An 11,621-nucleotide genomic window follows, 5' to 3' on the forward strand; every position below is an offset into this window, starting at 1 on the left:
TTGCCATATCTTATTAGTTGTTAGAGTTGTGTGTGTGTGTGTGTGTGTGTGTGTGTGTGTGTGTGTGTGTGTGTGTGTGTGTGTGTGTGTGTGTGTGCGTGCGTGCGTGCGTGCGTGCGTGCGTGCGTGCGTGCGTGCGTGCGTGCGTGCGTGCGTGCGTGCGTGCGTGCGTGCGTGCGTGCGTGCGTGCGTGCGTGCGTGCGTGCGTGCGTGCGTGCGTGCGTGCGTGCGTGCGTGCCCGCGTGCCCCTTTAAGATATGACAGCATGTGAGGTGAGTGACGTCAGTGAGTGAGTGGGCGAGAGAAGTGAAGGAGCGGCGTGCAAGACACCAATAAAGTCACAAAGTTGCAACAAACCGCCGGCCTCGTCATTCACCCTCGAGTCCGGAGCTGTAAGAGCCCCACCAACAGCACGCCTCTTCTTTTCCTTGTGACACAGGACGACACCGCAACTCTACAATAAAACACCCTCAGATCTTCTGTTTCTAGCCGATACTACATAAAAAATAACGCAGTAACGCATCATGTAGTAACGGTAACTTAGTTACTAAAGAGTTACTAAATATAAAAAATAACGCGTTACATTACTAGTTACCGCCGAAAATAACGGTGTTACAGTTAACGCGTTAGTCCCAACACTGATAATAGGATAGGATAGGGTAGGACTTTATTGTCATTGCCCAAGTACAACGGAACTGTGTTGTTTTTAAAACATATATACATTTTATTTTTTATAAAATTGTTTTAAAATAACTAAATTAAGAGCTTCCTCTGGTAGCCACTACTTCTGTCTTGAACAAATTATTTACATTAACAAAAATGTTGCAATGCACATTGCATGCAATAAGTAATAATAATCTCCAACATTGAGATTAATAAAGTACAAACTTTAAAACTTCTGTCTTGAAGAAAATAATTATGTAAATAAAAATGTAGTATTATAAATTGTTTGCATATAAATATTCAATTAAAATATTATGAGCACTATAGTTTTAGTGAGTGGATAAACACAGGCTTTTCCATCGTACATGCACCACATCTTGGCAATTTGCAACATGACTGCTTTAGTGATCGCTATGTGCATCGTGCTTTTTACTCATCATGTGTAGATGATTCCACCACAGTAAGCTGCTAGGGGAAGTTTGTTTGTTGTTGCAATCTTGTTCGCCTCGTAAAGAGCTGCATTTCCCAATCTCGGCTGAAGGGAGGCTTTGGGTTCAGATGCAGGAATACGTTTGTTGGGCTGCTGCCTTTTTTTAAACAAACTTTGCAGCGTGCAGTTATTTTTGCAATGATTGTTGCCGCAAATCTAAACTACCGACAACACTTCTTTTCTTTGAAACACATGTCTTGCTCTTGTTTGCGGAAGTATTAGCCATGTTTTGCTAGGTCTGTGAATCTCTGCTAAGGAAGAGGGTGTAAACTATTAAAGCTCATAGGGGCAAAAAAATATGCCAAAGCAAGAGGAGAAACATCTTTTTTAAATTTATTTGAGAAGTCTGCAATAAAAACCTCAAATTTATTGATCAAATCGATTAATCGCCCAGGTCTACATTCAAGCCAAGCTAAAGCCAGGTAAACTATGGGCATTTTGGATTCTAAATGGTAATTCAGAGTGGCACTGTCCTTTTATGCTCATCCCAATACATTGTTGTAGCTTTATAATATTGTGCAGCCAATAAGGAAAATAGAAAGAAAGGAAAGTGTTTACATCATTGATGATGCCAAGTTGACAAATCATCCCAGCTCTAAATTAGCATGGTTGCCGCGATGTAGAACTGTACTTACTGTTACACTAACAGTAAGTACAGTTTTGCAACCCAAAAAACAGAACAAATTGTTCAACTAGTATCTCTCAGTCTAATCTGGGCAAATATGTATTTGTCAACAATATGGCTTTTGTATCAATTTTGATTAGATTATAAGTGTACATCTATCCTTGTCAGTGAGTCTATTTGCAACGGTTGCTTCATCCCATTTGTTTTCCAGGAGCGGGCAAGTCTCTTGTGGGTGTAACTGCAGCATGTACAGTGCGCAAACGTTGCCTGGTGTTGGGTAACTCCTCTGTATCCGTGGAACAGTGGAAGGCCCAGTTTAAAATGTGGTCAACTATCGATGACTCTCAAATCTGCCGCTTCACTTCGGATGCCAAAGACAAGCCAATTGGCTGCTCAGTTGCCATAAGCACTTACTCTATGCTGGGCCACACCACCAAACGCTCCTGGGAAGCCGAGAGGGTGATGGAGTGGATGAAAAGCCAAGAGTGGGGTCTTATTATACTAGACGAGGTGCACACTATTCCTGGTAAGTTTGAAATTGAAATCACACTTCCTTGCCAATCACATGTGAGATAAACCTGATTGTCAGAGTTTTGCTGGATGTAGTGATATGCTAATATTTTTAAATGTGCTTCTTGTAGCAAAAATGTTTCGACGTGTGTTGACCATCGTCCAGGCACACTGCAAACTGGGCCTCACCGCAACTTTAGTTAGAGAGGACGACAAGATTGTGGACCTTAACTTTCTCATTGGGCCAAAGTTATATGAAGCGAACTGGATGGAGTTGCAGAACAATGGCTACATTGCCAAGGTCCAGTGTGCAGAGGTGAGTGACTTCTAACCTTCCCTTGTTTTTCACTTTTTATTCAAAAAATCACATATTGATTGTGCACGTTGTAGTTCATTGGCAGCTACTTAAAAGTTGTACTCCGTCAAATTCGCAGGTGTGGTGTCCAATGTCTCCTGAGTTTTATAGAGAGTATGTGGCCATGAAGACTAAGAAGCGCATTTTGCTTTATACAATGAATCCCAATAAGTTCAGAGCCTGCCAGTTTCTTATTCGCTTTCATGAAAGGCGCAATGACAAGATCATCGTCTTTGCTGATAATGTCTTTGCCTTGAAAGAATATGCCATTCGCCTCAACAAGTAAGTTATTTCCAAAAGTTTGTTTCAATAAGTTGCACATTAACTACCCACAATGATTGTCTGCTCAAGGCCATACATCTATGGCCCAACCTCCCAAGGGGAACGTATGCAAATCTTACAGAACTTCAAACACAACCCCAAGATCAACACCATTTTCATATCCAAGGTAAAAAACAGTTGAGAACAGAGCCTGAGTAATTAAACGGAAGCTTCAACAATTTCCACCCCCCTAATGGCCATTTCCTATCACACTATTGTCTTTGGAGAGAAGTGGTACTATATTGCTTGAAATAGTACTTTTTTACCATTTCTTAAATGTAACTTAACTTGTGTTTTAATTAATTTATTGACCCCTAAACAGGTTGGAGACACCTCATTTGACTTGCCAGAAGCAAATGTTCTTATCCAAATCTCTTCCCATGGTGGATCACGAAGGCAGGAAGCCCAGAGGCTTGGTAGAGTCTTAAGAGCCAAGAAAGGTTTGTTTCACTTCCTTTGTCATAAGCATGACACATTGTATGTATTTGGTTATGTGGGGTCAAATGGGGGAACATTTGATAAAAAAATAAATCTTTAAATAATTACTTAAAGGTGTCACTAATAATTGAAATTGGAATTAAAACACAAATATGTTATTAAATGTGTAATTAATTGATGTAATTTTAAAGTACATTTAAATGTTTAATACTTAAATTATTGCAATATTTAATAGATCATAATTTCATGATTTAATTTATTATTTTGTCATTTGATTATTGTTTCATAAACCTGGGTGGCAGCACTTCATTCATGTATTTTACCTGTTAAACTCGGCCTCAAAGTCAGTGGGCGGATCAGTGGGATTTACTTTATTATTTCAACTTGTCTGTAGATCTTCGACCAGACAAGCGGAGGAGTACTGTTCACTATCTTAGTCTGAAAGTGTGGGTCCCCGTCCGATTTAATTAATTCCTCTACGGCGTGGCGAAGTTGGTAGAGTGGCCGTGCCAGCAATCGGAGGGTTGCTGGTTACTGGGGTTCAATCCCCACCTTCTACCATCCTAGTCACATCCGTTGTGTCCTTGGGCAAGACACTTCACCCCTTGCTCCTGATGGTTGCTGGTTAGCGTCTTGCATGGCAGCTCCCGCCATCAGTGTGTGTGAATGGGTGAATGTGGAAATACTGTCAAAGCGCTTTGAGTACCTTGAAGGTAGAAAAGCGCTATACAAGTATAACCCATTTATCATTATTATTTACTTTTACTGCTACATGCTTTTACTTGGTGGAGCATGCTATTTTGCAGGTCTTTTCTCTTACTCCGTAAGGTCTAAAATATTTACCACCAACTTTTGAAAAATTAACCGTATATTCACCTTAGCCGCCGCGTTTACAAAGACTTCCAAATTTCCAAGCTGCACACCAAAGCAATCATTGAACTAGATTTGTGTTAGTGTCGCTGATTTTGATGGGTGAGTTTGACAGATAAAATACATTCATGGAGTGCTGACACACAACTAAAGAAACAAAAAATCTAAAGCAAAAGAACATGCAAACTCCACACAGAGATGCCTGAACATAAATTCAAACTCAGATCTCCTAACTGTGTGGCCTACATGCTAACTGCGGCCCATAATAACTAAATAATGAAACAATTAAATGTACTTTAACAACATATTGATATATATGATTCCAAATATAATTATTAACATATTTAAGTAACTGTTTAAAGTTGTATTTATTTATGAATTATATATTATTTAGGAATGATAGCAGAGGAATACAACGCATATTTCTACTCGCTGGTGTCTCAGGACACCCAGGAGATGGCTTATTCCACCAAGAGACAGAGGTTTCTAGTGGACCAGGGCTACAGCTTTAAGGTACATATTTTAATGTGATATTATCATTGCTTGTGTCCCTACCAGGGGTTTAACGGTATTCACAATAATGTCGTGACGTGTGGTGGTATCAAACAAAAACCTGGTATATAGTTTTTTCTGGTGCTTTAGCGTTGGCCGGGTCTGAAACTAACCACATCTCCCAGAATTGTTTTCGCAGCGCTTGGCCGGCAAAGTGGGGGCGTGGAATGCCGTAAGCAAGAAGTGAACTGTTTGTAGTAAATGAGAGGAATTGTTTTTTTGGACATTTCCCAAAAAATGTCATTAAAATTGATCCATAACTGTTTGAGTTACGTTGCTAACAACTTCTTTGGCAAAGGTAAGAAAGTCTGCGTTCAGCAAAGCAACGCGCACCACTTTTGGGTCAAACGTTTCCAAGGCTACATAGAGCCAGCCTGTCACGCCGCACTGAGGGAAATCACCAAGAAAACGGTACACGGCGGGAAATAGGAGTAAACTGAAAAACTACCAGATAAATTCACAATTCATCCATACATTTTTTCCGTGCTTGTTTCTCTCGATGTTGCATGGGGTGTGGGGAGCGGGGCTTGGGGGGAAAGTAGCTTACAACCTGGACAAGTCACCACCTCATAAACTGTCACCCAGAATATATATTTGAAGCCACAAAGCTAAACATCAATTTCTGAAATATTAATAAGAGCATTTTCCAAACTGAAATAAAAACATGTCCACTGTAGAGGATATCGCTTCTCATGAAGTACATCTCTAAAGACACTAAACTGAACATTATTGTTTTACACTGGATGTTTTACATTGTCAATTAAAAGACACTCAACTGTCACAGTTTTTTTTATTTTTTTTTTATTTTTTATATTTGCTTGAAACAGTGGATGTTACACACAATTATTTGCGCTTAAAAGTACATGTTTAGAGTAATAAATATGATTAAAACATTTGAGCATTGTGTTTGTGTTCAATTACAATAAGTGTGTTTATCCTAAACTTTCCTGCCACTTCATTTTACACATTATGGCATTTTTAAGGCCTTTTTTAAATGTTTATTTTATATTTTTTATTACATATACTAAAATAATACCGAAGTCTTTAATACCGTGATCATTTTATACCGTGATATTTTGATACCGTTACATTCCTAGCCCCTACAGAACATGAACAATGCTTAGTCACTTAAGCTTAGAATATGCTTGGCGTAGTCACTTCACCGTCTACTCCAAACACTTTTTTGTACAAACCAGGAAAACAAAAAACAAAGACTCCATACCAAAAATTATGTGTTTGGGAAAAAATGGCCAATCAGTCACAACTCTGCAGTTTTCACTGGTGTTGAAGCAAGGTTAGAATTTTTAGGGGGTGCACACCAAGCTCCACGGAGGGTTTTGACATGGAGGAACAAGCTGACGGGGCCTCAAAGCACACAATAGACAAACAGTACATCATTCCTTTAAGGAAGTCTTCTACAAATTGGAGAATGGAATTTAGCTTTCAGCAAATTATTTTTGATATTAAACTTTACTTACACATACCGTAATATAAAAGCAACGGACATCCTCCTAGGTCAGGGGTCGGCAATCCGCGGCTCTAGAGCCGCATGCGGCGGACCTTTAGCGATGCCCGAGTGGCTCCCTGGAGATTTTTCAAAAATGTATGGAAATTGAAAAAGGAGGGATAAATATATTTTTTTGTTTTAAAATGGTTTCTGTAGGACGAACATGACACAAACCTTCCTAATTGTTAGAAAGCCCACTGTTTACTATGTTTGTGTTCATGCTTCACTGATGAGATTATTTGGCGAGCACCATTTTGTCCATGAACACATCGTAGTTGTGTGGCCTTTGACGCAATAGTTTGTTTACTTCAGGAATGCCCATTAGATCGATCGCGAGCTACCGGTCGATTGGTGAGGGTGTGTCACTTGATCGCAATTAGGCTTTTCTACCTTCAAAGTACTCAAAGCGCTTTGACACTATTTCCACATTCACACACACACACATTCACACACTGATGGCGGGAGCTGCCATGCCAGGCCCTAACCACAACCCATCAGGAGCAAGGGTGAAGGGTCTTGCTCAAGGACACAACAGACGTGACGAGGTTGGTGGAAGGTGGGGATCGAACCAGGAACCCTCAGGTTGCTGGCACGGCCACTCTCCCAACTGTGCCATGCCGTCCCAAAAAATGTACACCTAAAAATTACTGATCATCAATCATCACTACGACGTCACTTTCGTTCCTCGGTAAACATTCACGGCACTCGAGAATCTTGCGCGATGACGTTGGCTGCTGCAAACCTTTTATGAAGAAAAAAAAACGACCGTCAGGAAGGCAAAAAGCAGTTTTTATTTCAACAGACTCCCTCCCTCTCCGTACCGGCTGTCAAAACTGTAAAGACCGACCGCACAGTTCCTATTTTCGCAATAAAAGTGCTGTGACATCCAGCCTGCGCTAACAAAATAAAAGTCTCAGAAAAATAGCGTATACAAGCTAGCAGTTAACGCCAATGTATTTCTTGTAATGGGTATAAAAACAAGTATTGACGCTGGACAAATAAAAAGCTAAAAAACACTTTCATGTTGTGTTGGAAAGAGAGGCCTTTTTTTCCCTCCACAATGTAAATGCAAAGTTGTGGAGCTTATCAGCAACTACTGTGCATCCTGTCTGATTACAAGCAATGCAACTCATCAGGATAAGGTAATACAGCAGCATGTGTGTGCGTGCCTGCGTGTGAAGTACAAATCCCGTTTCCATATGAGTTGGGAAATTGTGTTAGATGTAAATATAAACAGAATACAATGATTTGCAAATCATTTTCAACCCATATTCAGTTGAGTATGCTACAAAGACAACATATTTGATGTTCAAACTGATAAACATTTTTTTTTTTGCAAATAATCATTAACTTTAGAATTTGATGCCAGCAACACGTGACAAAGAAGTTGCGAAAGGTGGCAATAAATACTGATAAAGTTGAGGAATGCTCATCAAACACTTATTTGGAACATCCCACAGGCGTGCAGGCTAATTGGGAACGGGTGGGTGCCATGATTGGGTATAAAAACAGCTTCCCAAAAAATGCTCAGTCTTTCACAAGAAAGGATGGGGCGAGGTACAGCCCTTTGTCTACAACTGCGTGAGCAAATAGTCAAACAGTTTAAGAACAACATTTCTCAAAGTGCAATTGCAAGAGATTTAGGGATTTCAACATCTACGGTCCATAATATCATCAAAAGGTTCAGAGAATCTGGAGAAATCACTCCACATAAGCGACATGGCCGGAAACCAACATTGAATGACCGTGACCTTCGATCCCTCAGACGGCACTGTATCAAAAACCAACATCAATCTCTAAAGGATATCACCACATGGGCTCAGGAACACTTCAGAAAACCACTGTCACTAAATACAGTTGGTCGCTACATCTGTAAGTGCAAGTTAAAGCTCTACTATGCAAAGCGAAAGTCATTTATCAACAACATCCAGAAACGCCGCCGGCTTCTCTGAGCCCAAGATCATCTAAGATGGACTCATGCAAAGTGGAAAAGTGTTCTGTGGTCTGACGAGTCCACATTTCAAATTGTTTTTGGAAATATTCGACATCGTGTCGAAGGGGAAGCGAACCATCCAGACTGTTATCGACGGAAAGTTCAAAAGCCAGCATCTGTGATGGTATGGGGGTGCATTAGTGCCCAAGGCATGGGTAACTTACACATCTGTGAAGGCACCATTAATGCTGAAAGGTACATACAGGTTTTGGAACAACATATGCGCCATCTAAGCGCCGTCTTTTTCATGGACGCCCCTGCTTATTTCAGCAAGACAATGTCAAGCCACATTCAGCACGTGTTACAACAGCGTGGCTTCGTAAAAAAAGAGTACAGGTACTTTCGTGGCACGTCTGCAGTCCAGACCTGTCTCCCATCGAAAATGTGTGGCGCATTATGAAGCGTAAAATACGACAGCAAAGACCCCGGATTGTTGAACGACTGAAGCGCTACATAAAACAAGAAAGGGAAAGAATTCCACTTTCAAAGCGTCAACAATTAGTTTCCTCAGTTCCCAATCGTTTATTGAGTGTCATTAAAAGAAAAGGGGATGTAACACAGTGGTGAACATGCCCTTTCCCAACTACTTTGGCACGTGTTGCAGCCATGAAATTCTAAGTTAATTATTATTTGCAAAAAAAAAAATAAAGTTTGAGTTTGAACATCAAATATCTTGTCTTTGTAGTGCATTCAATTGAATATGGGTTGAAAAGGATTTGCAAATCATTGTATTCCGTTTATATTTACATCTAACACAATTTCCCAACTCATATGGAAACGAGGTTTGTACATCACATCAACTTGGTCATTAGCAAGCACACCTGCTGAAAAAGTGTTGGCACCCCTGGTTTACATGTATAACTTTCTCCAATGCTGGCACAGAAAGACTGTTTTCCAATGTTGTAAAAATGTGTAGAATAAATATTGAATTTCAACATTTCTGTCAACGAAGATTTGTATCAGCTTGCGACACGCGTTTCTCTCAGCCTGGCGTGGTGTCAGGCAGGTGGCTGTTGCAAACAAAACAAATACCCGTGCAAGCAGATATTTTTAATCATGTACAACATCAAATCCAAATACAACACACGCCTAACAGATAAGAGCTAGCAGTATAACATAGCTAACTCAGACACTTATATAAGTCTTATAATGAAAGCAACACATGATGGAAGGCTTTTATTTTTTTGTGGCTCCTGACGGATTTGTTTTTTGTATTTTTGGTCCATTATGGCTCTTTGAACATTCTGGGGTTGCGGACTCCTGCCCTAGGTGATCACACAATTGGCAGGAATGGAGGAAGAAGCCTTGATGTTCTCCACCAGAGAAGAACAGCAGCAGCTTCTTCAGAAGGTCCTGGCTGCATCTGATCTAGATGCTGAGGAGGAGATGGTGGTTGGGGAGGTGGGCGCTCGGCCACAGGTGAGTGCTACAAAAAATGTTTGGGAACGAACAATTGCTGCCTTTTTTTTTTCTTTTTTTTATTTATTTTTTCTGTTTCTTTGCCTTCATGCTTTTAAACAGTTCTCAAGGCGTACAGGGACCATGAGCTCCATGTCTGGTGCAGATGATACAGTCTACATGGAATATCAAAGCCGAAGCAGTAAAGCCTCTTTGGCCAACAGAAGTGTCCATCCACTCTTCAAGCGCTTCAGAAAGTAGCTACACTGGTTAATTCTTTTTTTTGATGCTGTTAACTGGGCTGTTTACGACTCAAGATTTTCCTCGTCAAATCTGGTTGGATTTTGCACATAGTCGACAATCAGTCAAATCAATGGCCTCATTTTTTAATTTAAGCGTGAATAAACAGATTGTGGTGTCATTTGGTACTACATTGACTTGTCACTAGGTGTCCGTAATTCATATAGGTCTACAGATGGATTACTCTCACAATATTATGTCAGACCCACTCGACATCCATTGCATTCGGTCTCCCCTAGAGGGGGGGGGGGGTTACCCACATATGCGGTCCTCTCCAAGGTTTCTCATAGTCATTCACATCGGCGTCCCACTGGGGTGAGTTTTTCCTTGCCCTTATGTGGGCTTTGTACCGAGGATGTCGTTGTGGCTTGTGCAGCCCTTTGAGACACTTGTGATTTAGGGCTATATAAATAAACATTGATTGATTGATTGATTGATTGATTGATTGAGATAGACCGATATGTTTGTTTCAGGGCCAATACAAATTATTCAGTCAAAGAGCCTGATAACCGATATTTGTAGACGATATTCATTTGCAGTAAAAGTTATTTAAACATGAATAGTATACATCAGTAAAAAGCTGGCCAAGACTTTTAAGTTGTTTTTTTTAACATATTTTTAGAAAACGTTGGACCAATAGTGACATAATGTTTCATTTGGCGCTAATGTGGTGGCTAAATAAGCGCGAAAAAAACACCAGGGGATTTCACAAACACCTAAACTTACATGTGTCCAATGCGGGTCAGAGGTGCATCAACATTTGCACTTCAAAATATGGAACATTTCCTGAGAAAATGGTTAAAATATTAGATTTCTCTACATCACTATAACTGGCCATCTACTCAATTTTATAGAAATTTATGGATTTAATACATTGTGAGGTTTCCTTGTGAAGAGCCCTGAAATATTGCGAACATTTAAATAAAATCACTTCTGTGTTCTTTCCCGTAGCTTATAGGTGAGGCAATTTTCAAAATGACTGGCATAATTTATTTCTGGAAGGAAATAATGAGAATGCTTCTTCTTCTTATATTGTCATGCCTTGTTTTTTGTTCTGCTGTATTTTTCCTGTACTGGGGGTGTTTTCCATTTTAGCACTATTTTTTTGTCCCCATTTCGTGTGGGTGTCATTCAGCCAGAAGCAGCTGCTGAGCGTGTGTCCTATTACCGACTGGTGATTAATAATTATTGTTCTCACCTGCGGCCAAAGCTTATTTGACGTGAAATCATTGTTTTGTGACCGGTGTTCATGCTTCGCTATCTTGCTTTCCATGTTCAGCCTCCCTATTTTGTTGCACTTCCCTGTTGCACGCTTTTATTTTGTATTTTTGAGCATCGAAGACTTTTCCCTGCACACTGTTGTCGGCTGTCTTTCTGCATCCGGGACCATGACACCCACCTAGGGAAGTATTATTGTAGCAAAATTATTTGTATACGTATATCTCAATCTGTGTGCGTGTAATCCAATTTGCATGTGTGTGCACTAATTTGTAGGAGGGGCCGTTGGGGACATTACTCAGAATTACCTCTTTCATACACTACTGAAATGCTCTCACATAAACAACTGAAATGTTTTACACTACTGAAATCCTCTTGCAC

General features: G+C 40.2%; 1 protein-coding gene across 2 annotated transcripts in view; it reads left to right on the forward strand.

Annotated features, from left to right (window-relative positions):
* ercc3 (excision repair cross-complementation group 3) overlaps positions 1-10,143 on the forward strand; it is a 40,203-nt gene extending 30,060 nt beyond the window's left edge. Inside the window, exons 8-15 of one of the 2 annotated variants that reach the window (XM_061975204.1) lie at positions 1,990-2,304; positions 2,420-2,604; positions 2,723-2,925; positions 2,995-3,091; positions 3,287-3,404; positions 4,667-4,785; positions 9,594-9,743; positions 9,846-10,143. In XM_061975204.1, the coding sequence (XP_061831188.1) occupies positions 1,990-2,304; positions 2,420-2,604; positions 2,723-2,925; positions 2,995-3,091; positions 3,287-3,404; positions 4,667-4,785; positions 9,594-9,743; positions 9,846-9,983 (1,325 nt within the window). In that variant the 3' untranslated portion in view covers positions 9,984-10,143. The remainder of the gene's footprint in view (positions 1-1,989; positions 2,305-2,419; positions 2,605-2,722; positions 2,926-2,994; positions 3,092-3,286; positions 3,405-4,666; positions 4,786-9,593; positions 9,744-9,845) is intronic. The other variant, XR_009816814.1, reaches the window with a different exon arrangement.
* Positions 10,144-11,621: the final 1,478 nt, after the last annotated feature.

This window comes from Nerophis lumbriciformis, linkage group LG15 (assembly GCF_033978685.3).
Source record: "Nerophis lumbriciformis linkage group LG15, RoL_Nlum_v2.1, whole genome shotgun sequence".
Taxonomy (NCBI): domain Eukaryota; kingdom Metazoa; phylum Chordata; class Actinopteri; order Syngnathiformes; family Syngnathidae; genus Nerophis; species Nerophis lumbriciformis.